Source organism: Podarcis vaucheri (assembly GCF_965113315.1).
Source record: "Podarcis vaucheri genome assembly, chromosome: 8".
NCBI lineage: Eukaryota > Metazoa > Chordata > Lepidosauria > Squamata > Lacertidae > Podarcis > Podarcis vaucheri.
Genome location: NC_138766.1, coordinates 92275808 through 92303387, shown reverse-complemented (window position 1 = coordinate 92303387; position 27580 = coordinate 92275808). Strand labels below are relative to the sequence as shown.

At 47.8% G+C, this 27580-nt stretch overlaps 1 protein-coding gene across 1 annotated transcript in view; it reads left to right on the top strand.

Moving 5' to 3' along the window:
- LOC309539818 (1-phosphatidylinositol 4,5-bisphosphate phosphodiesterase gamma-1-like) overlaps positions 1-27580 on the top strand; it is a gene marked incomplete at its 3' end in the record, with an annotated part of 80312 nt that overhangs the window by 52223 nt on the left and 509 nt on the right. Inside the window, exons 11-30 of the mRNA XM_082236148.1 lie at positions 1269-1389; positions 2244-2412; positions 4182-4301; positions 4402-4509; positions 5428-5615; positions 7663-7863; positions 8636-8755; positions 9891-10074; positions 11431-11508; positions 13717-13820; positions 14246-14342; positions 16101-16167; positions 18085-18248; positions 19545-19641; positions 21035-21259; positions 22922-23070; positions 24175-24289; positions 25003-25164; positions 26173-26261; positions 27562-27578. Of these exons, the coding sequence (XP_082092274.1) occupies positions 1269-1389; positions 2244-2412; positions 4182-4301; positions 4402-4509; positions 5428-5615; positions 7663-7863; positions 8636-8755; positions 9891-10074; positions 11431-11508; positions 13717-13820; positions 14246-14342; positions 16101-16167; positions 18085-18248; positions 19545-19641; positions 21035-21259; positions 22922-23070; positions 24175-24289; positions 25003-25164; positions 26173-26261; positions 27562-27578 (2575 nt within the window). The remainder of the gene's footprint in view (positions 1-1268; positions 1390-2243; positions 2413-4181; positions 4302-4401; positions 4510-5427; positions 5616-7662; positions 7864-8635; positions 8756-9890; positions 10075-11430; positions 11509-13716; positions 13821-14245; positions 14343-16100; positions 16168-18084; positions 18249-19544; positions 19642-21034; positions 21260-22921; positions 23071-24174; positions 24290-25002; positions 25165-26172; positions 26262-27561; positions 27579-27580) is intronic.

The window sequence follows — 27580 nt, the reverse complement described above, 5'->3', positions numbered from 1 at the left end:
AGACGGGGGCATCAGGCAGGTCCCCAGCTGGCTCCAGCCACCAGCCGGGCAATCTCCAGGTCACGGAACAGCATCAATCAATCATCGACTCGAGCCTCAGTTGCCTTCTGAAGCTAACGAGCCCGCTAATTAGCAGAGTGAATAAATCTCCACAACGGAAGTGGCAGACAGAGCCATGTGTAAGCTTTATTTACAGCATTTTATTCAGCAGCAGGAACAAAGGAAAACATGTCTGCTTCCCTTCGTGTCCAGCAAAACAGCAATAAAGCAAAAGCATATACAAAACAGAAGTTCCCAGCAGACTGTGCTGGAGGTAAACAGGCATGTGACACACAACAGTCATGCCTGATCCTTTTAAGGTGGAACGGAACTGTATCCTAACAGTTTTGGCCAAATGGGCTCCCAGAGCACCTTGCATAGAGTCAATTGAAACAAGACAATTTGCACATCTCAGCCAGTGGCTCATAGCACTTGGTTTTCCAGGCGGTGGGCAAAGAGAGATTTTGCAAACCAGTCCTGGTCTGTGGCTTTCTGTGCCGTGTTATCTTTCCATCTCGTAGCTCAGAAGCAAGCAGACTGGGATTAAACTGAAACCTGCTACAGCCTAGAAAGTAAGGCTGTTAAGTGAGAGTTCTCCTGAGCATGCACAGAGTTCTTTTCTGTAAGCACTGGCTAACCTCAGCTCACTCTCTCATATCTGATACTAAAGGGCAGAGATGCCAGCAGGATTCAGATGTGCCTTTCTGCTCTTTGCCACCCCCCTCAAAAAAGGAGAGAGACAAACAGATGCCTTCGTGTGTGTGTGTGTGTGTGTGTGTGTGCATTTGTGTGAGTGTGTGCCTGTAGCAAAGGGCCAGGGCCAGGCAATCTATACATCAGTATTATGGTTGCTACCTTATTGAAAAAATCCTGGCCAATGAATTGCGTGAATTGGGAAGTCAACCAAATAATTAACTGATAAAGTTCCGCATCTGAGTATAAACCCGCCTTCTCCAACCAGAAATTTGGACTACAGTGATGAGAATTGTCGTCCAAAGCCTCTGACAGGTTGAAGAAGGCTGGTATCCATAAAAATTCTGCAGCAAGAAGCATGGAAAGGGGGAAGCTTCTTTTCAGAGGACTCTGGGCACTTGCAGTTTTTAATAAGCACTGGTGTTAAAGACAAATATACATAAAACCTTCCTGGTTGATGAAAAAGAAATTCCATCTTAATGAAAAGGGCAATTAATCTAATCACTAATGCAGTACCAAACCCTCTCCACCCACAGTGGACTGTTGGGACGGTCCGGACGACCTGCCAATCATCTACCACGGCCATACGCTCACCTCCAAAATCAAATTCTTGGACGTGCTGCACACCATCAAGGAACACGCTTTCGTCACCTCTGAGTAAGTGATTCTCCCCCTCCTCTCAGCCCTTTCCTCTGCCTTCTCTTTCCTAAGAGAGGGGCATGTTTGGTGCCTGCTACCCATGACTCTAAGAGGGATGCGGGTGGCGCTGTGGGTTAAACCACAGAGCCTAGGGCTTGCCGATCAGAAGGTCGGCGGTTCGAATCCCCGTGATGGGGTGAGCTCCCATTGCTCAGTCCCTGCTCCTGCCCACCTAGCAGTTCGAAAGCACGTCAAGCTGCAAGTAGATAAATAGGTACCACTCCAGCGGGAAGGTAAACGGCGTTTCCGTGCGCTGCTCTGGTTCGCCAGAAGCGGCTTAGTCCTGCTGGCCACATGACCCGGAAGCTGTACGCTGGCTCCGTCGGCCAGTAAAGTGAGATGATCGCCACAACCCCAGAGTCGGCCACGACTGGACCTAATGGTCAGGGGTCCCTTTACCTTTACCCTTACCCATGACTCTGGGAAAATTTGCTTGTGCAAAGCTATTTCCCAGGATCTCCGGGAAAACTGGAATCAGTGATGAAACCCGGGAGGGTATTTTTCACTGATCTAAAGGCGTATCTTGAGAGAAGCGTCCTGTGTTTTGTTGCTTGTGCGGGAGTGTGGAAACTCAGCAATACAGGTGTCTCAGAAACGCAGGTGTTTTCCTCTTGCGCTGTGCCATCGGAGCAATTGCATGGTGCGTGAACATGTGAAACCTCCCGATGTTGCCTCAGGCTGTCGGATTGGGGCAGGGGCCTGTCCTCTCGCCCTCTGTGTAGCACGAGGTATGGGGACAGGGCCGTGCCGATGATGGCACGCTGCAGGTGTTTCGAGGTTCACCTGCGTGAGGCTGCCTGCCTTTTGCCTAGGTTCCCCGTCATCCTCTCCATCGAGGACCATTGCAGCATTGTGCAGCAGAGGAACATGGCCGCGCACTTCAAGAAGGTCTTTGGGGACATGCTGCTTACCAAACCGGTGGACGTCAACGCGGACCAGCTGCCCTCACCTGCCCAGCTCAAGAAGAAGATCCTCATCAAGGTAGTGGCAGGACTCTTACCTGCTCTTTATTCCAAGCTGAACCCTTAGTTCAGGGGTCAGCAAACTTTTTCATCAGAAGAGAAGGTTAAGGGGTGATATGATAGCCATGTTCAAATATATAAAAGGATGTCACATAGAGGAGGGAGAAAGGTTGTTTTCTGCTGCTCCAGAGAAGCGGACACGGAGCAATGGATCCAAACTACAAGAAAGAAGATTCCACCTAAACATTAGGAAGAACTTCCTGACAGTAAGAGCTGTTCGACAGTGGAATTTGCTGCCAAGGAGTGTGGTGGAGTCTCCTACTTTGGAGGTCTTTAAGCAGAGGCTTGACAACCATATGTCAGGAGTGCTCTGATGGTGTTTCCTGCTTGGCAGGGGGTTGGACTCGATGGCCCTTGTGGTCTCTTCCAACTCTATGATTCTATGATCAGGGGGCTGGTCCACTGTCCCTCAGTGGGGAGCCAGACTATATTTTGAAGGGAAAAAATGAAAGAAATTCCTATGCCCCACAAATTACCCAGAGATGCATTTTGAATAAAAGGACACATTCTACTCATGTGAAAACACCCACTACCAAGAAGGCCCTCTGTCTAGTTCCCTGTAACCTCACTTCTCGCAATGAGGGAACCGCCAGAAGGCCTTTGGCGCTGGACCTCAGTGTCCGGGCACAACGATGGAGGTGGAGACGTTCCTTCAGGTATACAGGACCAAGGCCGTATAGGGCTGTATAGGGTTTTAAAGGTCAGCACCAACAACTTTGAATTGTGCTTGGAAACGGACTGGGAGCCAATGCAGATCTCTCAGGACCGGTGTTATGTGGTCCCGGCGGCTGCTCCCAATCACCAGTCTAGCTGCCGCATTCTGGATCAATTGCAGTTTCCGGGTCACCTTCAAAGGTAGCCCCACGTAGAGCGCATTGCAGTAGTCCAAGTGAGAGATAACCAGAGCATGCACCACTCTGGCGAGACAGTTCGCGGGCAGGGAGGGTCTCATCCTGCATACCAGATGGAGCTGATAAACTGCTGCCCTGGACACAGAATTGACCTGCGCCTCCATGGACATCTGTGAGTCCAAAATGACTCCCAGGCTGCGCACCTGGTCCTTCAGGGGCACAGTTGCCCCATTCAGGACCAGGGAGTCCCCCACACCCGCCTGACCCCTGTTCCCCCAAAACAGCACTTCTGTCTTGTCAGGATTCAACCTCAATCTGTTAGCCGCCATCCATCCTCCAACCGCCTCCAGGCACTCACACAGGACTTTCACCGCCTTCACTGGTTCCGATTTGAAAGAGAGGTGGAGCCTCTGGCATCCTTTTGAATATCCAGACCAGCCTTTCCCAACCTGTGCCCTCCATATGTTTTGGACTAGAGCAGCACCAGTGGCGTAGCGTGGGGGGTGCAGGGGGGGCCGGCCGCACCGGGCGCAACATCTGGGGGTTAGGGTTAGGGGGCGCAAATCCACGGGTTAGGGGGCGCAAATCCACCGGTTAGGGGGCGCAAATTACTTGCCTTGCCCCGGGTGCTGACAACCCACGCTACGCCACTGAGCAGCACTCAGCCCCAGCCAACATCTGGAGCCCGAAATCATCTGGAAGGCACCAGGTTGCTGAAGGCCGGTCTAGTAATCATTCAGCTGGTAGAACATGAGATTCTTAATGTCAGGGTTCTGGGTTCAAGCACCTTGGGCAAAAGATTCCATCACTACCAAGGGGTTGGACTAGATGATCATTGGGGTCCCTACAATTCTGTGATTCTGTCCTTTTCTTCTAGCACAAGAAGCTGGTCGAAGGCAACCTCTACGAGGAAGTCTCCTTGGCCAGCTACTCTGAGAACGACATCAGCAACTCCATCAAGAACGGCATCCTTTATCTCGAGGACCCCATTGACCACGTGAGTCTCTTTTGCTTTCTCCCGTGGCTCAGGGGGTCCCTCGCCTTGTGTCCCACCCCCCTCCGCTGCTCTGACACTCTTTCCCCCTCCCTTTCGGCAGACGTGGAGCCCGCACTACTTTGTTCTGACCAGCAACAAGATCTATTACTCCGAGGAGACCTCCCGCTACCAGTCCAACGAGGATGAAGAGGAGACGGAGCAGAAAGAGGTGCGTTTCTGGAGTCTTGCAGAGGCGCTTGGCTGTGAAGAAGGCAGTGGGGCGCTCCCATTTTAACTGTGGCAGGGAGTTCCACAGTTTATGCATTTCTGTGTGTCCTGAACCTTCCAACGTTCAGCTTCGTTGCCCGTGAGTTCTAGTAAGCCTGAGCTTAGAGCAACTCAGCCAGATGGGCGGGGTAATAATAATAATAATAATAATACTAATAATAATAATAATAAGCGTCTCCACCCCCATCGTTCTGCCTGGACACTGAGGTCCAGCTCCGAGGGCTTTCTGGCGGTTACCTCCCTGAGAGAAGCCAAGTTACAGGGAACCAGGCAGAGGGCCTTCTCGGTAGTGGCACCCGCCCTGTGGAACGCCCTCCCACCAGATGTCAAAGAGAACAACAACTACCAGACTTTCAGAAGACATCTTAAGGCAGCCCTGTTTAGGGAAGCTTTTAATGTTTAATAGGTTATTGTATTTTAGTGTTTTGTTGGAAGCCGCCCAGAGTGGCTGGGGAAGCCCAGCCAGATGGGCGGGGTATAAATAAATTATTATTATTATTATTATTATTATTATTATTATTATTATTATTATTATTATTATTTATTTGTTTATTTATTTATTTAGGGCTCTTCTTAGTTTTTTATCCTGACATTCACAGTCAGCTCCTGTTTCATACAGGTGACACAAACTGTCCTGCCTCCATCCCCAATGTTTGTTGATATGCATGCCTTTTCCCCCCTGAAGATGCTTCAGCGAAGTCTGAAAAGGACATGAGGATACTAAACATTCTGTGGCTTCTTCTTGCTTCCCATTCTCCCACCCCCTTGTCACTGAACCCCCTCTTTCTTTTCCTTCCCCCCTCCCACCACCTCCCCTCGACTTTCCCTTCCCCCCTCCTGCCGCCTTTGGGCTTTTTAGGAGTTTAACAACAACGAGCTCCATTTCAGCGAGAAATGGTTCCACGGCAAGCTGGGCGGTGGCCGCGACGGGCGGCAGATCGCAGAGAAGCTGCTCCACGAGTATTGCACCGAGACGGGCGGCAAAGACGGCACTTTCCTGGTGCGGGAGAGCGAGACCTTTGTGGGCGACTACACCCTCTCCTTCTGGTAGGTCGTGTCGCGAGGAAGAGCTCGACCCCAACCCCTGTCAAGGTGTGAGGACGCTTAATCTGGCCAGACACCTTGAAAAGGAATGGTCTGTTCTGGTCTTTTTGTTTCCACTTTCTACCCTTCTCTCTCCCCATTACAGTGGTGCCTCGCAAGACGAAAAGAATCCGTTCTCTGATTCTCTTCGTCTAGCGGTTTTTTCGTCTTGCGAAGCTATTAGCGGCTTTTAGCAGCTTTTAGCAGCTTATCAGCTTATCGGATCAGCTGATAAGCGGCTTAGCGGCTTAGAAAAAGGGGGGGAGGGGAAAAACCCTGCAGGAACTCGCAAGACATTTTCATCTTGCGAAGCAAGCCCATAGGAAGTTCGTTTTGCGAAGCACCTCCAAAACGGAAAACCCTTTCGTCTAGCGGGTTTTCCGTCTTGCGAGGCATTTGTCTTGCGGGGCACCACTGTATTATTTTTTTTAACCACTGTTTTATTTTTATTTTTTTAATTATTATTTTTTTCTGAAATGTGATAGTGACTTTTTAACTGCGAAAACAAAACACATCCCTGCAAAACCAGAGAAACAATTTTTCTGGATTGTGCAACATGTTGGAACAGGTGCAAATTGGAAGCAAAACTTGTATATTTGGCTGAATAAAGTTTAAATTATCGTGAGAAAAGAAAAGGAATGACCCAAACGAAAGGCTAATAATAAGAATAATAATTTTTAATTTATACCCCCCCAAAAAAAAAATCTGGATGGTTTTCCCAAGCCACTCTGGGCAGCTCCCAGCAGAATATTAAAAACATGATAAAACATCAAATATTAAAAGCTTCCCTAGACAGGGCTGCCTTCAGATGTCTTCTAAAAGTCAGGTAGTTGTTTATTTCCTTGATGGGATGGCATTCCACAAGAAGGGCGCCACCACCGAGAAGGCCCTCTGCCTGGTTCCCTGTAACTTGGCCTCTCGCAATGACCACCCCCTCCCACAGTTTAAAAAGCCATAGGTTTGTTAATTAGCTGAAGGCAAATTGATTGTTTGCTTGTAAGTTGTTTTGCGTTGCCCAGGACAAGCTAAAGCGACTAACAAATTTAATAAAGAAAATGAATGAAGAATCCCATTTTTTAATTTTTTTTTACCAGCAACCAAAACTCAAACAGTGAAAACAAACAGTGAGAACCCCCAGGTGGCTGATACATTGGTTATACATAATCAATAATAACATATTCAGATCAGCCATATGTACAATTCTATACACTTTAACACTCCTCCCTGCACAAGGTTTATTTAACTTTTAACATTTTCATTGCCCCAAATTGTTCAAACCTGCCCAACGCTTTCATTTTATGTATCTTCACAGTTAGGTATTCTAAGATTATAATATTTTTCAAATTTTCCCTCCGTTGGTTCAACCCTAACTCTTCTGCATTTTTCCAGTTACTCGCTATAACCTGTCTGGCTGCAACTACCATCAGTTTTACCCATTTACATTCCTCTTTTGTTTTTAACTCGGTGCTACTCAGACTAATAGGTAAAGGTAAAGGGACCCCTGACCATTAGATCCAGTCATGGCCGACTCTGGGGTTGAGGCGCTCATCTTGCTTTATTGGCCGAGGGAGCCGGCGTACAGCTTCCGGGTCATGTGGCCAGCAGGACTAAGCCACTTCTGGCGAACCAGAGCAGCGCACAGAAACGCCGTTTACCTTCCCGCTGGAGCAGTACCTATTTATCTACTTGCACTTTGACGTGCTTTTGAACTGCTAGGTTGGCAGGAGCAGGGACCGAGCAAGGGGAGCTCACCCTGTCCCGGGGATTCAAACCGCTGACCTTCTGATCAGCAAGCCCTAGCCTCTGTGGTTTAACCCACAGCGCCACCTGCGTCCCGCTCAGACTAATAAGAACCATTAATCTAGGTATTTCCACCTTCCTACCCACAATTCCTGATATTTCTACACCAGTCTGTTTCCGGAATTCGTTAACTAACGGACAATCCCACCACATGTGAAGAATCCTGTGGCAGAGTGTTCCGTAGTTTAACTTCTCACCCTTCCTTCCACAGGCGTTCCGGCCGTGTTCAGCACTGCCGCATTCACTCCCGTCAGGAAGCCGGCGCCACAAAGTTCTACCTGACGGACAACCTGGTCTTCGACAGCCTCTACAGCCTCATCTGCCACTACCGCGAGGTGCCCCTGCGCTGCAACGAGTTCGAGATGCGCCTGACGGACCCTGTGCCCCAGCCTAACGCCCATGAGAGCAAGGAGTGAGAAGCCTCATCCTGTCTTCCCTCTTCCTCTCCTCTAACCCCAGAGGCACATGTCAACAGCCCGGCTTGGGCAGAATTTGCTGTGGGCGTTGGGTGAAGGTTTTGTAGGTGGACGCAGGGCCAGGGAGCTAAAGGCTGCAAGTTCAGTCCCTGCTGGCATCTGCCTGTAATTCTAGAGGGCTGCTGCCAACCAGTGTTGGCAGAACTGAGCTAAATGGGCCAACGGTCAGTATAAGTCCTGTGTGCCTATGAGCATGTGCAGAGAGCATTGCTTGCACCACTGTGTAGTGCATGGGTAGGCAAACTAAGGCCCGGGGCTGGATCCGACCCAATCGCCTTCTAAATGTGGCCCATGGACATTCCGGGAATCAGTGTGATTTTACATGAGTAGAATGTGTGTTTTTATTTAAAATGCATCTCTGGGTTATTTGGGGGGCATAGGATTTCGTTCATTTCCCCCCCAAAAAAACATATAGTCCGGCCCCCTGCTGAAAAAGTTTGCTGACCCCTGGTGTAGTGATACCAAGGCTCTATGCATCTTGGCTTACAGACACCCCCCCCAAAAAAAAAAATCCTGAAAAAGATAAAGCAATATGGAAATTAAAAACAATTGAAAATCTTTACTTGGGTTCCCTCTCCTTTTAAATTTGGGGGTGTTCTGAAAGGGGAGCAAAGGGGGGGGGGCCCTTGCTTCACCTGGCTCCCAGAGCAACCGATCAGGCGCACACCTGGCGAAGGCTGTACTGATGGAGTCTTCTCTCCCTGCCAGGTGGTACCATGCCAACCTCACCCGCCTGCAGGCGGAACACATGTTGATGAGAGTCCCGCGAGATGGAGCCTTCCTGGTGCGAAAGCGCGGCGAGCCCAACTCCTACGCCATCTCCTTCCGGTGAGCCTCTCCTCAGTCCCCCCAAATGCAGCGGGGGGGACGCGCACCCAGAAACCCTCAGGAGAAAGTGTGCGCATGTGTGTCTCTACGTGGGCATGGTGTTACGATTTGGGTCTGGGAGCTACTGAGGCTAAAAAGTGTTGGGGAAAGAAGTACTGTACTGTGAAAGAAGCTTGATTATCTCCTGGCTTTGAAGATTGTGTTTACTCTTTAAAAAATAAATAAATGATATTTCCGAGCACAATTCAAAGTGTTGGTGCTGACCTTTAAAGCCCTAAACGGCCTCGGTCCAGTATATCTGAAGGAGCGTCTCCACCCCCATCGTTCTGCCCGGACGCTGAGGTCCAGCGCTGAGGGCCTTCTGGCGGTTCCCTCATTGCGAGAAGCAAAGCTACATGGAACCAGGCAGAGGGCCTTCTTGGTGGTGGCACCCGCCCTGTGGAACGCCCTCCCACCAGATGTCAAAGCGATAAACAACTACCTGACATTCAGAAGACATCTTAAGGCAGCCCTGTTTAGGGAAGTTTTTAATGTGTGATATTTTAGTGTATTTTTGGTTTCTATGGAAGCCGCCCAGAGTGGCTGGGGAAACGTAGCCAGATGGGCAGGGTACAAATAAATTATTATTATTATTGTTATTATTATTATTATTATTATTATTTATTAATTTTTCCATTTTAACAATCGAATAAAAACCACATTATAAAACATTCCAAATTATCATACAATCAAAAAAAGCCGAATACTCAGTGCCAAATTACATATCTTTTGAGTGACTTCCCATGCTCTGAAGTTCAGGGAGTGATGATCAATAATAATAATAATAATTTATTTATACCCCAGCCACTCCGGGCGGCTTCCAACACAATATTAAAATACAGTAATGCATCAAACATCAAAAGCTTTCCTAAACAGGGCTGCCTTCGTGGGTTGTGGAACCATCCAGTGGCGTAGCGTGGGTTGTCCGCACCCGGGGCAAGGCAAGTAATTTGCGCCCCCTAACCCATGGATTTGCGCCCCCTAACCCTAACCCCCAGATGTTGCTCCCGGTGCGGGCGGCCCCCCCTGCACCCCCCACGCTACGCCACTGGAACCATCCCAACACCTCTGTTTTTCTGGGCCCCTCTGGCTGCAGGGCGGAAGGCAAGATCAAGCACTGCCGGATCCAGCAGGAGGGTCGTCTCTTCATGCTGGGCAGCTCTGCGGAGTTTGAGAGCCTCCTCGACCTGGTCAGCTACTACGAGAAGCACCCGCTCTACCGCAAGATGAAGCTGCGCTACCCGATCAACGAGGAGACGCTGGAGAAGATGGGCACGGCGGTGAGGGGGCGCTGCCCTGGCTGGCAACCTCAAAGGCCACCGTCAACCCCAACCAAGTGCCTTTCAGGTGTTTTGGACTACAACTCCCATCAGCCCTTGGGAGTTGTGGTCCAAAACACCTGAAAGGTGCTTGGTTGGGGGCAAAAGGTGTTTTAGAAGATCTGGAAATCCCCTTAATGGAGCCCTTTGGGGGATAAGCAGATCTCAGTGGTCCAATGTCTAAGGGCTTCTCACATTTCCACACAGGGAAGATTTGCTTGTAATAAACAAAAACCTGCCCTTATTCCCTTATGGGGGACACAAGAGCCCTTATAGAGTCCTTTGTAGGTTCTCCATTGGTCGGAGAAAATAACAGAGGCCAACCAGAGAATATTGAGAAGCAAAGCAGCTAGTAAGCCTGATCTTTATTGCAACACACACAGGAAAGGAGGAGGACCCAGAACAAAGGTGTGCCTTCCCTTATGTAGACATTTTAAATTGCCCACCCTGCAGTCCAAGACCACCCCCTAGATACATCATACCTACATCACAGAAAAGGTGGTCTACACCAGAAATCCGAGTGTGTTGTTTATCTCCTGTCTGGCAGGTTACCTGTTAATGGTCACTTGATTGGATACCCTGGGGAGCCTGGCCAGTCTTTTGTAATGATAAATACTGAGTTCCTGAGCCAGGTCACAGGCTCACCCTATTCATACACAGACATACCCTTAAGACAGGATTTGTGAAGGAAAAGACAATGGGGAGGCTTTTCCATTTTCCTTTGACCTTGCAGAGAAATATTTGAGGTCAATTTGGGAGGGACAAAATGGTTTCAGGATTTTTTTCTGTGGGGTTTCAGAGATGTGGTTTATATATTTATGTACGTGCTTGGTTGGTACATTTATGAATATATATATATAGAATCATAGAGTTGGAAGAGACCACAAGGGCCATCGAGTCCAACCCCCTGCCAAGCAGGAAAACCTTAATTTTTTTATTTCATGCCCCTCTTATTTTCTTCTGCTGTCACACCAGAACACGGGGAATATTCAGGGTGGGCAGGAGGGGGAGTGTGCCAAATTTCTGAGTTTTCCTTCCATGCAGCAACAGGGGTTTTCTCTGGAAGGACACCCCTGGGAGAAGTTCTCCATGCCCGGCTGTCAGGTGCCTTCAGGGCAAAGAGACTCCCTTCTGCCTGACTGCCCTGATGGAAATTTCTGGGGCTTTTGGTGATTTCTCAATGGGAGGGGGGGAGCCAAGGCAGCTACCAGCCGGGAACAGAGAGGAGTTGGACCAGATAACTGTTTGGGTCTCTTCCAACTCCACAATTTTGTGATTCAGTGCTGACTGTGACAGTGGCCCTCCTCTTCCCTGCAGGAGTTGGACTATGGAGCGCTGTACGAGGTGCGGACCCCTCACTTCTACGTGGAAGCCAACAAGATGCCCACAGCCAGGGTAAGTGAGGAAGAAGATGCTCTCTGATCTTGGCTTGTTTCTAATTCTGAATATCTCCATGTCCCTTCTTTGCATCCTCACAACCAGAAACAAATTTGGGAACTTCCCTGGCTTTTTTCTGGCCCACGTAGGACCCGTCTGGATAGTTGGCCTTGGTGAAGACTTGACGTTTTCATCCCCCCAAAAGTTTTTGATTTGAGTTTCTACTGAAATGAGGCTGCATTTTATTGTTGTATTTTAATCAATTGCTTTTACACCTGGTGTTATCTGGCCTGAGCCTGGTCTTGGCTGGGGAAGGTGGGGTATAAATAAAAATTTAATAATAATAATAATAATAATAATAATAATAATAATAATAATAATGGAAACACAGAAGGAGGCTGCACGTAAAATCAGTTAAAATGAAAAAGCCATACCCGGTATTTCCTGAACCAAGAAGACACATTTCTCAGCAGCTTTTGCAGCTTTTGACCTGGATTTTTCTGTTGGCACGGAGTATTTATTCTCACAACTCTCTAGTCCTCATGGTCTCGGTGGAATAATAATCCTGGATTGGACAAGCGTTAGGGCAGTCACAAAGTATACTTTGGGCAATGCGGAATTATTTGTGGCTGATAAATTACAGGGTGGGCAGAGGGAAACTCACCAATTCCAAACAACATGTTTGCAAGCTTTCCTCTGCAGTCATAAAACTAAAATCTCGTCTAAAGCACACATATAACATTTTACTTGCTATTTTTGTTATTAGTTAAGTTTACTTGTTTCCGTCACAGGGCATAACAAAAACCACCGCAGTAAAGATCCATCTACTTATGAAATTAAGACGTGTGTTTCCAGCACTGTCAGTGATTTAAGACACAATCCAGAACATGCGATTCTGGAAGCTGTGTGCGAACCTTAGACAAAAGGTGTGTCCTGCAGCCGCCATTTTCCTTGTGGTTTCTAGATCACCAGGATCAAGTGAAAGACGAGCACTGGTATCAGCTGGAATCTAAGCATTGCCAAGGCTTTCCACAAAGAAAGCTTGAGATTCTGCTCCAGGCCATTCATTCCCTGCCACATCAGAGCTCCAGTGTTAGCAAACTGTGTCTGGACCACAGAAAGTTTCAGGGGGCTGAATCTCCTGATCCCAGATAAGCGCTAGATAGGACTGCAAGCAGTTAAGGGAGAAATGAGACTTCTGGATACTGCCCAATTCTTCGTCCGTCCTTTATGAATCCTTTCCCTTGGCCCAGATCTCCCATTAGCCTAGCAAAAGATGCACTCCAATATATTTTAAAACCCCAACACTGGAAGTAAAATAAATAAGGCAGAACACACAAGGATTGGGCGGGTGTAATCCACACAGGTTTCTTTGCTCGTTTGCAGTTTGCTCTTAATTTTGAGACTGCTGCTTTTAGCACAAATGTGGCGATAACCTCTCTTGTCTGCATCTCTCTCTTTTTTTTTGGAATATAATCTCTATTGATTTTATGATTACATACTATACATACAGGGATGCGGGTGGTGCTGTGGGTTAAACCACAGAGTTGTGGTTAAACCACGGACTTGCCGATCAGAAGGTCGGCGTTTTGAATCCTCGCGACGATGGGGTGAGCTCCAGTTGCTTGGTCCCTGCTCCTGCCAACCTAGCAATTCGAAAGCACGTCAAAAGTGCAAGTAGATAAATAGGTACCGCTCCAGCGGGAAGGTAAACGGCGTTTCCGTGCGCTGCTCTGGTTCGCCAGAAGCGTCTTAGTAATGCTGGCCACATGACCTGGAAGCTGTACGCCGGCTCCCTCGGCCAATAAAGCGAGATGAGCGCCGCAACCCCAGAGTCGGCCACAACTGGACCTAATGGTCAGGGGTCCCTTTACCTTTACTATACATACACACATTACTTTACATTTACATTTACTCCTAAGAGTTGATTTCCCTCCTTCCTTCTTCTGGCGTTTTTATGTCGTCTCTAAGTTTTTTGCATCGTCTTTATCGATTTTGTATATTGTTCTTCTTCTTTCAACTTTATCCGTACAGTGTCTATATACAAATAAATCTTTCTGTATATACACGTTGTTTGTCTATGTTCATTTACAGATTCAATTAGTTACCTTGATTGTAGTCTACATTTTAATTCCTATTGTCATTTAACATCCAATCAAGTTTCTTTTAATTTCCATTCTACTGATTTCACTATTTCACCTTATCCCTCTCTTGTCTTCATCTTAGTGCACAGTGAAGGCCTTATATGACTACAAAGCCCAGCGGGAAGACGAACTGTCGTTCTGCAAACAAGCCATTATTCACAACGTTGACAAACAGGATGGAGGATGGTGAGTCCAGGAGTTCAGGGCCTTTTTTCTAGAAAAAGAAGTGCTGGAACTTTTGCTGATGACCCTCAAAGTCCCTTCCAACTCTACAATTCTATGATTTTATGCTGCTCCCTCATTCCCGGCTGGCGGATCCCATCATGGAATCTCCTCCAACCTTGTGTAAGAGGCAGCAGGGAAAGGAAAGAGAAATCTCCCCTTTCCTGTCTCCCCTGCTTTTTCTGGGACTTTTTCTGCATGGTGTTGACAAGACGGGTGTGTGTGTGTGTGGGTGGGTGGGTGGGTGTGTGTGTGTGATGGTGGCTTTCTTAACCGCTCTCTTTCTGTTTCCCCCTCCCCCCGGCTCTCCCCTCGCCATAGCATGCGGTGCCGGCCCCCCAGTGCCCCCCAAGTCAGTCTGCTTGCCTTGTTCCTGTTACCCTCTCTAGGTGGCGAGGAGACTACGGCGGCAAGAAGCAGCTCTGGTTCCCCGCCAACTACGTGGAGGAGATCATGAACACCTCTGTGCCGGAGCAGGATGAAGCCGTGAGTTCGGACCCCTCTGAGTGAACCCTTTCTCTGCTGCCATTTATGACGCCCTCCTAGTGGTACTGAGAGGGGAACACCTCTGGTTCCTCCCTCCCTCCCTCCCTCCCTCCCTCCCTTCTTTCCTTCCTTCCTTCCTTCCTTCCTTCCTCTCTACCTCCCTTCCTTAGCTCCCTCCCTTTCTTTCTTTTTTCTTCCTTCCTTCCTACCTCCTTCTCTCCCTTCCTTCCTTCCTTACTTGGTTCCTTCCTTCCCTCCCTCCTTCCCTCCCTCCATCCTTCCCTTCCCCTTCCTTCCTCCCTCCCTCCCTCCCTCCCTCCCTCCCTCCTTCCCTCCTTCCCTCCCTCCATCCTTCCCTTCCTCCATCTATCCATCCTTCCCTTCCCCTTCCTTCGTTCCTCCCTCCCTCCCTCCCTCCCTCCCTCCCTTCCTTCCTCCTGAGCTCCCCCAGTTCCCATCTGCACACCCAGCTCCCCAGTGTGGTCCTCCTTTACAGACCCGCTCCCAGATTATTATTTTTTTTTTTTATTATTATTATTATTATTATTATTATTATTCAATTTATACACCGCCCCATACCTGGAGAGGTCTCAGGGCTGTTCACAAACAAGACCAGAACATATAAAATCAAACTAAAAAAACCCCCAATAAAAAACCCCCAAAAGAGCCACATTCTAAAAGTGTATAGGATGTCCAACAGATCAACCAAAGGCCTGGTTAAAAAGGAACTTTTTGCATGGCGCCTAAAAGTGTATAATGAAGGCGCCAGGCGAACCTCCCTGGGGAGAGCATTCCACAGATGGGGAGCCACTGCAGAGAAGGCCCCGTTTTCATGTTGCCACCCTCCGGGCCTCTCAAGGAGGAGGCACACGAAGGAGGGCCTCAGAAGATGGTCTCAGGGTCCGGGTAGGTTCATATGGATAGAGGTGGTCCTTGAGGTATTGCGGTCCTGAGCCATTTAAGGCTTTATAGGTCAAAACCAGAACTTTGAATTGGGCCCAGAAACTAATTGGCAGCCAGTGCAGTTGGACCAGGATCGGTGTAATGAAGCCACTTGAGTTCTGTATGGGGGCACCCCATCCGTGCCTGCATCTCATTGCTGGGAGGGGGCCACTTGAATGGGGAGAACCCCACATGACGGTAAATTGTGCCATTTTAGGGGGTGAAACCTAATTTTTGCAAATTTCTTCAGCCGGGGGGGTCTTAAAAATAGGTTTTTGCAATTTTACACATGTTTTATTTACCAAGCAAAACTAAATTACATTAATTTGACCAAAATATCTTTTGAATTCCCCGGCTATGTTGCAACTTTTGAGCACCCCTTATTTGGGGAAATTGAAAGCGGGGATAATCTGACACACCTTAAAATTGTGGCTGGTTTCGTGGAGTGTGAGACTTATCAACGGCTCCTAACCCCCTGTTTAAGATGCGAGGCTAATGAGTTTCTTGATGCACCGTTACGCTGCTAGAATCTGCAGCTAGAGTTCTGATCAATTGAACTGATGGATCAATTGAGGTCTGCAGCCTGTGTTTGTACAATGACCATTGATTGTGGGGACGGGTGGTTAAAAGTGAAATAAATGGGGTTCATTTATGTGTTACTTTTGTGTCTGGGGAGCGTAGCAAGAGAAAGGTAGGGATTGAGACCTTGAGGTCTCACAGACCCCCTGTCTTTCGTTGGTTAACCGGCACAGCTTTAAAAACAAGAACAATAAATGAAATCCCGATTTCTCCCCTCTCTCTTTTTCTCTTGTTCAGTCTGTGGAGAACAGCCCTCTGGGCAACTTCCTGAAAGGCTTCGTTGACGTCCCTTCCTGCCATGTAGGTAAGTGTCTGAAGAAGCAGGGACTGGAAAAAGGAGGAGTTATCAATGCACCCCTCCTTGGGGGAGAAGGACTGAGTTTGAATCCAAACAGGACAGTATCCTGGAATACAAACCTTCCCTGGGCGTGAATCCTAGCACTGCTTGTTTGTGTGCGACGGGGTGAGCTCCTGTTGCTCTGTCCCAACTCCTGCCAACCTAGCAGTTCGAAAGCACACCAGCGCAAGTAGATAAATAGGTACCGCTGCAGCAGGAAGGTAAACGGCGTTTTTGTGCACTCTGGTTTCTGTCATGGTGTTCTGTTGTGCCAGAAGTGGTTTAGTCTTGCCAGCCACATGTCCCGGACTTGGAAAGCTGTCTGTGGACAAACGCCTCCTCCCTCAGCCTGAAAGCCAGATGAGCACCGCAACCCCAGAGTCGCCTTTGACTGGACGTAACCATCCAGGAGGGGGATGTGGGTGGTGCTGTGGGTTAAACCACAGAGCCTAGGACTTGCCGATCAGAAGGTCGGTGGTTTGAATCCTCGCGACGGGGTGAGCTCCCGTTGCTCGGTCCCTGCTCCTGCCAACCTAGAAGTTCAAAAGCACACCAAAGTGCAAGTAGATAAATAGGTACCACTCCAGCGGGAAGGTAAACGGCATTTCCGTGCACTGCTCTGGTTCGCCGGAAGCGGCTTAGTCATGCTGGCCACATGATCCGGAAGCTGGACGCCGGCTCCCTTGGCCAATAAAGTGAGATGAGCGCCACAACCCCAAAGTCAGCCACAACTGGACCTAATGGTCAGGGGTCCCTTTACCTTTTAACTGCCCAGGGGTCCTTTACCTTAACCTTTTACCTGCATTTTATAAAATTTGCCTCCCACTTGATTTTAGAAAACCTCAAAGCAGTTTGCCAAAGGAATAAGTCCCTGAGGTTATTAGTGAAGGGAATTTAAACATGCAAAAGGATTGCTTGAGAAATTAATCTGCTAGGAGCAGATGAGGGCAAAACACCTGTTCCCTCCTCCCAGTTGCGCTTGGAAGCTGCCATTTGGAGACCCTGGAGCAAATGTGGAGGTTGGTGAAGTGAAGGACATGAGCATAGCTGCCAACGTTTCCCTTTTTATAAGGGAAATTCCCTTATTCCGAATAGGATTCCTCGCAAGAAAAGGGAAAAGTTGACAGCTATGGACATGAGGCAGGAGTTGGTAATGCAGGTGAGCTGTGCACAAGCAAGCTGCCGGCCAGCTCTGCTGAGGCTCTTTTTATTAGCACAATATGCAAAACCAGTCAGATACATTTTGGACTGTGAGCTTTACACATCTTCGAATCCCAAGACCGTGGGGTGGTACAAGGTTATGTTGGCACCTGTTTCCACCGTGTCATTTTCCCCTTGGACAATGTATGACAAAAGAGACAAAGGTCACAGACAGACCACTAAGAGAGCAAAGGTTAGACAGAGGGCATGATGTTCAAAAAGCTGTGGCTTTGTCTAAGGGGGGGGGAGTGTGCTCCACAACCCAGCGATCATTCCTACAGGTTGGGTTGTTCGGCTTCCGCCATCTCCCCAGGACGAGCCCGGCTTTGCCCATCTCAACGGCAAGCCAAATTGGCTGCGTTCGCTCGGAAACTGGAAGGCGCACCAGTCAAACTGAACTGGGACTGGGGAGCCTCGGTAGAAATGTTACAGGAAATCGTGGTGGGGTTTGTGGTTTCCACCCATCGGGGACAATGAAGAGTGAGCCTGTCCACGCAGGCAGCATCTTCTTCAGTGACTGGCTTCCATAGAATCGTGGAATTGTAGAGTTGGAAAGGGACCACCTAGTCAGCCCCCCTGCAACGGGAGAGCAGGAACTGTCGCTTGCCCTGCGTGCTCCTCCGCGGAGCATTCCTGCGTTGAGAGCCTCTTCCAGTAAAGCCAACCCCTCTGATGTCCTTGTAGTTATCTCCAAAGACGGGAGGAGCTCCAAACCATTTGTCTTCACCATCCATTCCCAGCAGATGACCCACCCATCCCAGTCGCTGGACGTGGCGACAGACACGCAGGAGGAGCTCAACGACTGGGTGGCCAAGATCCGGGAGGCCACGCAGAATGCAGATGCCAGGGTGAGTCTTCCAAGAACTTGTTTTCCTCTGCCCTCTCCAACACTTTTTCCTTTTGTGCCATGGCTTTGAAAGCCTGAAGACATTGTAAGCCGGATGTGGGGTTGGTTTTTGCTGATCCACAAGCCACTCCGGAAACCTTTCCAGAGTCAATAATAATAATAATAATAATAATAATAATAATAATAATAATTTATTATTTCTACCCCACCCATCTGGCGGGGTTTCCCCAGCCACTCTTGGTGGCTTCCAACAGAAGGTTAAAAATACAGTAAAACATCAGTCGTTAAAAACTTCCCTAATCAGGGCTAAATGATTGCAATGAGTGAGCAGTTCCCAGTGTCTTGTGTTGGGGCCATAATAATAATAATAATAATAATAATAATAATAATAATAATAATAATATGCTGGCCATCTGACTGGGTTGCCCCAGCCACACTGGGTGGCTTCCAACAAAATATTAAAACACAAAACCCACAAACGTTAAGAACTTCGCTATTCAGGGCTGCCTTCAGATGTCTTCTAAAAGTCAGATAGTTGTTTATTTCCTTGACATCTGATGGGAGGGCGTTCCACAGGGCAGGTGCCACCACCAAGAAGGCCCTCTGCCTGGTTCCCTGTAATACCACTTTTTGCAGTGAACAACAACAACAAAAAAATTTAGCAGGTGCATGCCTGATATCAACAGGTTTCAAAGTGTGGGTGCTGCCCCAGAAATGTGGAATGGGTGTTTTGCGACATTTATATTCAGGTCCAGTATACCTGAAGGAGCGTCTCCACCCCATCATTCTGCCCGGACACTGAGGTCCAGCACCAAGGGCCTTCTGGCGGTTCCCTCACTGTGAGAAGCCAAGTTACAGGGAACCAGGCAGAGGGTCTTCTCGGTGCTGGCACCCTCCCTGTGGAACGCCCTCCCACCAGATGTCAAAGAGAACAACAACTACCAGACTTTTAGAAGACATCTGAAGGCAGCCCTGTTTAGGGAAGCTTTTAATGTTTGATGTATCACAGTATTTTAATATTCTTTTGGAAGCCGCCCAGAGTGGCTGGGGAAACCCAGCCAGATGGGCGGGGTATAAATAATAAATTATTATTATTATTATTATTATTATTATTATTATTATTATTATTATTACAGTGCCAGTTCTGCCAAACATTATAGATCAGTTGTACAGTACTGTTGTCAGCTGGCTCGCTCTATTTCACGAAAGTAATTATTCATATGGATGGATCAAAACGAACAGATGCTCCATGGAGTTTTTTTTCTGACCTTTTCTGCCCTTTGTGTATCCTGTGCAGATGCAGGAAGGGAAGATCATGGAGCGGAGGAAGAAGATTGCCCTCGAGCTCTCCGAGCTGGTCGTTTACTGCCGCCCGGTGCCTTTTGACGAAGAGAGTGAGTCCTCTCCATCTCCCATCCAGTCCCACGTGCAAATAGGGGGCAGACAGGCCTCGGGGGAATCTCTTGACCCATCAAACTCCTGTCTCTGGGTACCTGCTTCCTTCCCTGCCTGGTGCTGCGATGCCCCTCAAGACCATCTTGGCCTTTGAGCCAAGAGGAGTCCAACAGGTGCCCAAAATTGGCTTGAAACTCCCCAACATCTGGTCATTCATTCATTCATTCGAGGGCGGAATCTAAGGTAATATTCAGGCTATCTGCCCATCTACTTTTCCAAGCGCAATTCAAAGTGTTGGTGCTGACCATTAAAGCCCCTAAACGGCCTCAGTCCAGTATACCTGAAGGAGCGTCTCCACCTCCATCATTCTGCCCAGACACTGAGGTCCAGCTCCAAGGGCCTTTTGGTGATTCCCTTGCTGCGAGAAGCCAAGTTACAGGGAACCAGGGCCTTCTCGGTAGTGGTGCCTGCCCTGTGGAACTCCCTCCCACCAGATGTCAAAGAGAAAAATAACTACCAGACTTTTAGAAGACATCTGAAGGCAGCCCTCTTTAGGGAAGCTTTTAATGTTGAATAGGTTATTGTATTTTAGTGTTTTGTTGGAAGCCACCCAGAGTGGCTGGGGCGGGATATAAACAATAAATTATTATTATTATTATTAGCCATATGCAGCCTCTCCTGGGCAGGGGATGAAGGCTCCCGCTGCCCGGGAGAGGCTTCGCGCAGCTATCCCATAAGCCAGGACAGCAAGCGGGATCACTGTGCAGCAATCCTTCTTGCTGTCCTGGCTTCTGGGATTCTGATTTTTTTTTCTTGTTTTCCCTCTTCCAAAAGCTAGGTGCATCTTACAGTCTGGTGCGTCTTATAGGGCGAAAAATACGGTAGTTTTCTTTCAAAAGAGAGTGTTTCCCAAACCCCGCTTGGATGGGGGAATCTGTTCTTTCTTTTTTTAAAAAAAAAAATTATTAACTTTTCAAAGTTTATACAAAAAAAGACAAAAATTAAAAAATTAAAAAACACATATAATTTCATTCACTTGTTTTCTTTCAACTTATTTCTCGGACCTCCTCATACCTCCCCTTTTTGTATACCAATTCAAATTATTCATTCAGCAAATCCTCACCCTTAATTTTCACTTAATTTTACACCTTTCTTTCTTCTTTTCCCCCCAATTATCTTAATCATTACAGCTGGTAACCACTTAATCAGTCCAACATCAATCTAACATTCACTAATTTTATAATATTTCCCAAGATAGTCCTTAAATAAATTTCTTCCAATCTTCTTCCGCCGTCTCTCTTCCCTGGTTTCGGATTCTGCCAGTCATTTCTGCCAGTCCCATGTAGTCTATCACCTTCATCTGCCATGGGGGAATCTGTTCTCTCTTTCCAGAGATTGGCACGGAGAAAGCCTGTTACAGAGACATGTCTTCCTTCCCGGAGACCAAGGCGGAGAAGTATGCCAACCGTGGGAAGGGCAAGAAGTTCCTTCAGTACAACCGCCGGCAGCTAAGTCGCATCTACCCCAAGGGGCAGCGCCTTGATTCCTCCAATTATGACCCACTGCCCATGTGGATCTGCGGAAGCCAGCTGGTGGCCCTCAACTTCCAGACCCCCGGTAGGTCAGCCCCCCTTCCTTACAGCAGCTGCGATCAGTGGCTGATCTCTCTCTTTTTTCCTTTTCCCTTTCATTGCAAGATTTATTGAAAACAATAATTGCCAAGCACCAGAAAGAAGAGGAATCTCAAGAAGATTGGAAGAAATTTAAGGACTATTTGAATAAATATTGTAATGTAAATAATTAGAAGTCACTTGAAAGTACCAAACAGGCCTAGGAATAAACTGGGATTTGATTTAATAAAATAAATGGGACATAGAACACTAAGAAAAGTGAATAAGATAGATAGTAATTGGAAATATTTTGTCTAAGAATGATATTGGAAAACTGCTACATGCATATACAATTAAATTCGGAAGGGAGGGATTTGAAGAAGTCAATCAACAATGTAAACAAAATTGGGTCTTTAAGGGATATGGGATTAAGAATACTTTTTCTTATTGTTGTGGTCGTGGTTCAGGTTTTTTTTTAGTATTGTATTGTTTTTTCTATGGTATTTTTTATTGTTTTTCTTTTTCTTTTTTGTTATGTTTTATTTGTTATAATTGTGAAAAACTCAATGAATTTTTTTGAAAAAAACAAAACAATTGCCAAGCACAGGACAAATGCACGTATGGATGTTAAATGTGCTGTTATCCACACGGCACCAAAACTTGGAAGCTCTTAACGTTTAACGTTATAGGCAATTGTTAAGCGTGTAAGGACAAAAGAAGCAATTATAGTTTTGTTTTGTTTTAAGACGACCCCCAAATTTTAATTTTATTTTTTTTAATAACATCTTTCGTGATTTAAAGTACAATCATACAATAAAGGTAAGTACAACAGAGTTAAGCACAAAAAAGAAAAAAAGAAAGAAAGAAAGAAAGAAAGAAAGAGTTTAACAGTAGCAAGAAAATGTCAATTAAAAAATAAAAACCAAATATTTGTACCATATCAAATCAAATCGAAAAGTATACGGAGAATGGAAATTATATAATATGAAATATATGAAATCACCCCGCTGCTCTGCGGAGGCTTCAAAGGCTGCGCTCCGAGGGCTTCAGGCAGCTATCCGCAAGCCTTCCGAGCGCAGCAGGAGTTCCCGCTGCGCTCTGAAGGCTTGCGGATAGCCGCCTGAAGCCTGGAGAGCGAGAGGAGTCAGTGCACACCGATCCCTCTTGCTCTCTGGGCTTCGCTTCGCTGGAGAGGCGCTGCACAGTTTTCCCTCTCTGCGCAGCGCCCCTTCAGCCAAGCGGGAGGAGAAATGGAAGGGGCTCCGTTTCTCCTGCCGCTTCGCTGAAGGGGCGCTGCGCAGAGAGGGGTAGAATCCCCCCCCCCCGTTCTCCCCCTCCTATGGTCTGGTGCGTCCTATAGAGCGAAAAATACAGTAGCTTCAAGTTAAGTATTTTCAGGTTGCGCTCTGCAGCAACCCGGAAGTAACGGAGCGCGTTACTTCTGGGTGTCGCCGCATTCACTGACGCTCAGAATGACACCGCGCGCATGCGCAGAAGCGGCGAAACGCGACCCGCACACGCGCAGACGCACAGTCGTGTGTTACATTCGCTTCAGGATGCGAACGGGGCTCCAGAACAGATCCTGTTCGTATCCAGAGGTACCACTGTAGTCACTGCCTACTGACTGTTGTTTGCAACACAGGGGTTAAATTGTTCCCTCTGCTTCCAGACAAGCCTATGCAGCTGAACCAGTCGCTCTTCATGCTGGGGGGCCGCAGCGGATACGTGCTGCAGCCGGACATCATGCGAGACGAGCTGTTTGACCCCTTCGACAAGAGCAGCCTGAAGCACGTGGAGCCAATCACCATTCAACTGCAGGCAAGTGAGAAGAGGAGGGGGGGGGGAGACTGGGGCAGCCCAGCTCCAGCTCCCGTCCGGTGCTTTTCAGTGGGGGAAACTGAGCTGTTCCTTTTCCTTTGCACTGTTTTTGGGGGACAGGGGGCAGGCAGGTGTGGGGGACTCCCTGGTCCTGAATGGGGTAACTGTGCCCCTGAAGGACCAGGTGCGCAGCCTGGGAGTCATTTTGGACTCAAAGCTGTCCATGGAGGTGCAGGTCAATTCTGTGTCCAGGGCAGCTGTCTACCAGCTCCATCTGGAATGCAGGATGAGACCCTCCCTGTCCGCAGACTGTCTTGCCAGAGTGGTGCAATGTGGTCTACGTGGGGCTACCTTTGAAGGTGACCCGGAAGCTACAACTAATCCAGAATGCGGCAGCTAGACAGGTGACTGGGAGCAGCCGCCGAGACCACATCACACTGGTCTTGAAAGACCTACATTGGCTCCCAGTACGTTTCTGAGCACAATTCAAAGTGTTGGTGCTGACCTTTAAAGCCCTAAACGGCCTCGGTCCTGTATACCTGAAGAAGCATCTCCAACCCCATCGTTCTGCCCGGACACTGAGGTCCAGCGCCAAGGGCCTTCTGGCAGTTCCCTCATTGCGAGAAGCAAAGCTACAGGGAACCAGGCAGAGGGCCTTCCCGGTGGTGGTACCCGCCCTGTGGAACACCCTCCCACCAGATGTCAAAGAGAACAGCAATTATCAGACTTTTAGACGACATCTGAAGGCAGCCCTGTTCAGGGAAGCTTTTAATGTTTGATGCATTACTGTATTTTAATATTCTGTTGGAAGCCGCCCAGAGTGGATGGGAAAACCCAGCCAGATGGATAGGGTATAAATAATAAATTATTATTAGCATTAGCATTTGCATTAGCATTTGCTTCTGAATGCCACTAGCTGGCAACTGCAGGAGGGGAGAGTGCGGCTCTCGCACTCGGATCCAGCTCTCGGGTTTCAGGTTGGCCAATGTGAGAATGGGATGCTAGGCTCGATGGGCCCCTTTGGCCCCATCCAGTGGGCCCCTCTTACATTCTGATACCTTACCCTTTCCACCTAGCTCAGTGCCCCCCTTCTCCTCCCCACAGATCCTGGGGGCCCGGCACCTCCCCAAGAACGGACGCAGCATCGTTTGCCCCTTTGTGGAGGTGGAGGTCTGTGGCTCCGAGTTCGACAACAGCAAAAACAAGACGGATGTCGTAGGTGAGAAGGCCTGTCTCCTCAGCTGCGGTTGAGAGACAGACGAGACAAACAGATTACTGGCCTTTCTCTTCCCGCAAAGCAAAACTAGAGCTCCTGGCCGGTTTGCTCTCATGACGGGGGGGTTGGCCCCCTCCCACCTGATCATAGCATGTGCATCTTCTGAGTCATTTCCTACAGTCTCGTGGCTTTGCATAGTTCCTAGTTTCCCAGAGGTGGGGTAAGCAATTTGTGTTTGTGACAGTTTGAATGACCCATTCGTTTAAGGTTATAGCAAATTCAGGTTAAAAACCTCCAAGCCTGCTACCTTCCAGGGGAGTTTGTTCCCCTCTCAAATGGCTCTTGCCATCAGAAAGTTCTCCCTAATGTTGAGTCGGAATCTTCTTTCTTGTAACTTGAAGCCATGAGTTCGAGTCCTGCCCTCTGGAGCAGGAGAAAACATGCTTGCTCCATTTTTCATATGACATCCCATCCTATATTGGAAGATGGCTATCCATGTCTCGTCTCAGTCTCCTCTTTTGCAGGCGAAACATACACAGCTCCTTCAACTGTTTCTAGACCCTCTATCATCTTGGCTGCACACCTTCCAGCTTGTCGATACCCTCTTTACATTGTGTTGCCCAGAATTGGACACAGGACTCCAGGTGGGGTTCAGGGGTCTTGGCTTCCTCCCAATCTCCTTGTTTCATTTTAATTTTCTCCTCCTCGGCTCCCAGCTGACAACGGCCTCAACGCGGTTTGGCTCCTCAAGCAATTTGTCTTTGACATCAACAACCCCGAGTTTGCCTTTCTGCGCTTTGTGGTCTACGAGGAGGACATGTTCAGCGACCCAAACTTCTTGGCCCAAGCCACCTTCCCTGTCAAGGGCCTCAAAACAGGTATGGGCTGGATCTCTGCCACACAAACACACACACACACACACACACACACACACACACACACACACAAACACACACACACACACACACCCCGCTTCCTTTCCCACACTGATTCATGGCTCTTTCCCCCCATGATCCAACAGGGCACATTCTCCTTTTTTAAAAATAAAATAATAATTTTTATTATGTTTTCAATTTTTGTAATCACAATATCCACACATACATCAATAAACTCAAACCTCGCTCTCACCAGAGCATCGGCCTCCTCCCTCCCCTCTTCCTGACTTCTGTATATATTTATTTTAATCTTAGCATTACTATAACCACTTTTTTTACGTTCTCTCTTGTTTTTATATTTCTCCTTGTTAAATGTAAATCAGTTCCTTATGTTGTCATTACAAAACATTTCAACTCAAAGCTACAAACGTTTTCAGATGTTTACAATATTCTTTCATATGTAATATAAATTTGCTCCAGTCCTTTTGAAACAGTTCCGTCACGCTGATTCCAGATCTTCCCCGACAGCTTTGCTAACTCAGCGTATTCCACCACCTTACTCCGCCATTCTTCCAATGTTGGAATATCCTGTGATTTCTGTTTCTATTCTCTGCCCCCGTCCCACTGGCCGCGGGTGCCGTGGAAATGATGGAGTGGCCTAGTGGGTCTTCCTTGGCAGTCAATATTTTTATATTAACAGTATTGTTGTTGTTGTTATGAGAGGAGAAAAGGCTAAGGCAGGGTTCCCCCAAACTCAGGCCTCCAGCCGTTTTGGGACTACAATTCCCATCATCCCTGACCACCCATCCTGGTGATGGGAGTTGTAGTCCAAAAACAGCTGGACAACCCAAGTTTGGGAAACTCTAGGCTAAGGAGTAAACTCCAGAGAGAAGTCCCCAAGATGGTTGGAAGGTGTCTTGTACGCCTCCTTCCTGCAACGCCTGCAGACCAGCTGGTGCCAAATTGATTGCTCCGCTTTCGCTTGCGTTCAACTGTGGTCTCTGCCTGCAGGTTACAGGTCGGTGCCCCTCAAGAACAGCTACAGCGAGGACCTCGAACTCGCTTCCTTGCTGATCCACATTGAAATCGTCAATGCCAAGGTAAGCAAGATGCTTGCGGTATTTGATAGGCTGCTTCGCCCTCCACTTGCAGAAGGGCATCTAAGGCCCCGGGGTGCAATGAGTTGCCCTTGGTTAAAAGCAAGAGTCTGTAATTCTGCGTGGACCCTCTTGGCTTTGACCTTATCATCAATATACCTAGAGAAAGGAGCTGCATTTACTGACAAAATGTGGTTGAGGTTCTCTCAAGGTTCCAAGTTAAAATGCATTTAAGAAGTGTCATAATTTTTCCTTGATTTTACTGTTTTACCTTTTGTGGGGTGGGTTGTGTGTAATTTTTTTTTATTAAATTTTCTGTTTTACAATTTAGAATATTCATTTAAACAACCTTAAAATGTCAATGACTTCTCTTCTTCTCTTCCCATGGTACATGTTGCATATCACAAATCCCTGCATATTTTATATAGACTAAACCATTCAGTAATCCATTATTGCATCCATCAAAACTTGTTTACGCTGTTGAATTCATCTTAATGCCGCCAACATTTTCAAGTGTACATAATTTCCCCCCATATATCCAGTCAACATTTTCCAATCTTCTTTAAACATATGCTCTTCCTGTTCTCTTATTCTGTATGTTAGGTCCGCAAGCTGCGCATATTCCTTCAGTTTAGGTTGCCATTCTTCTTTAGTCGGGACCTCGCTCGTTTTCCATTTTGGGGCTAACAGAACATGAGCCACAGTAGTGGCAATACATAAATAACTTTTTAAAACCTGTTTTATCTTTTGTAAACCGCTCTGAGGTTTTCCGCAATCAAGTGGTCTGTAAGTTTTATGAAATAATAATAATAATATTAATAATAGTCCAAAGGACACGGGTGGCGCTGTGGTCTAAACCACAGAGCCTATGGCTTGCCTATCAGAAGGTTGGTGGTTCGAATCCCCGCGACAGGGTGAGCTCCCGTTGCTCGGTCCCTGCTCCTGCCAACCTAGCAGTTCGAAAGCACATCAAAGTGCAAGTAGATAAATAGGTACCACTCTGGTGGGAAGGTAAACAGCGTTTCCATGCGCTGCTCTGGTTCACCAGAAGCGGCTTAGTCATGCTGGCCACATGACCCGGAAGCTGTACGCCGGCTCCCTCGGCCAATAAAGTGAGATGAGCGCCGCAACCCCAGAGTCGGCCACGACTGGACCTAACGGTCAGAGGTACCTTTACCTTAATAATAGTCCAACCCCCTGTGATCAATGCAAGCTGGCGCCTTGGAAGCTGCAAGGCAAGGCAGTCGTCTCCCTCTGGGGCTGGGTGCTTTGCCATCCACATCAGTTCCTCTGTGTGTTGCAGGAAGAAGACGACGAGAACC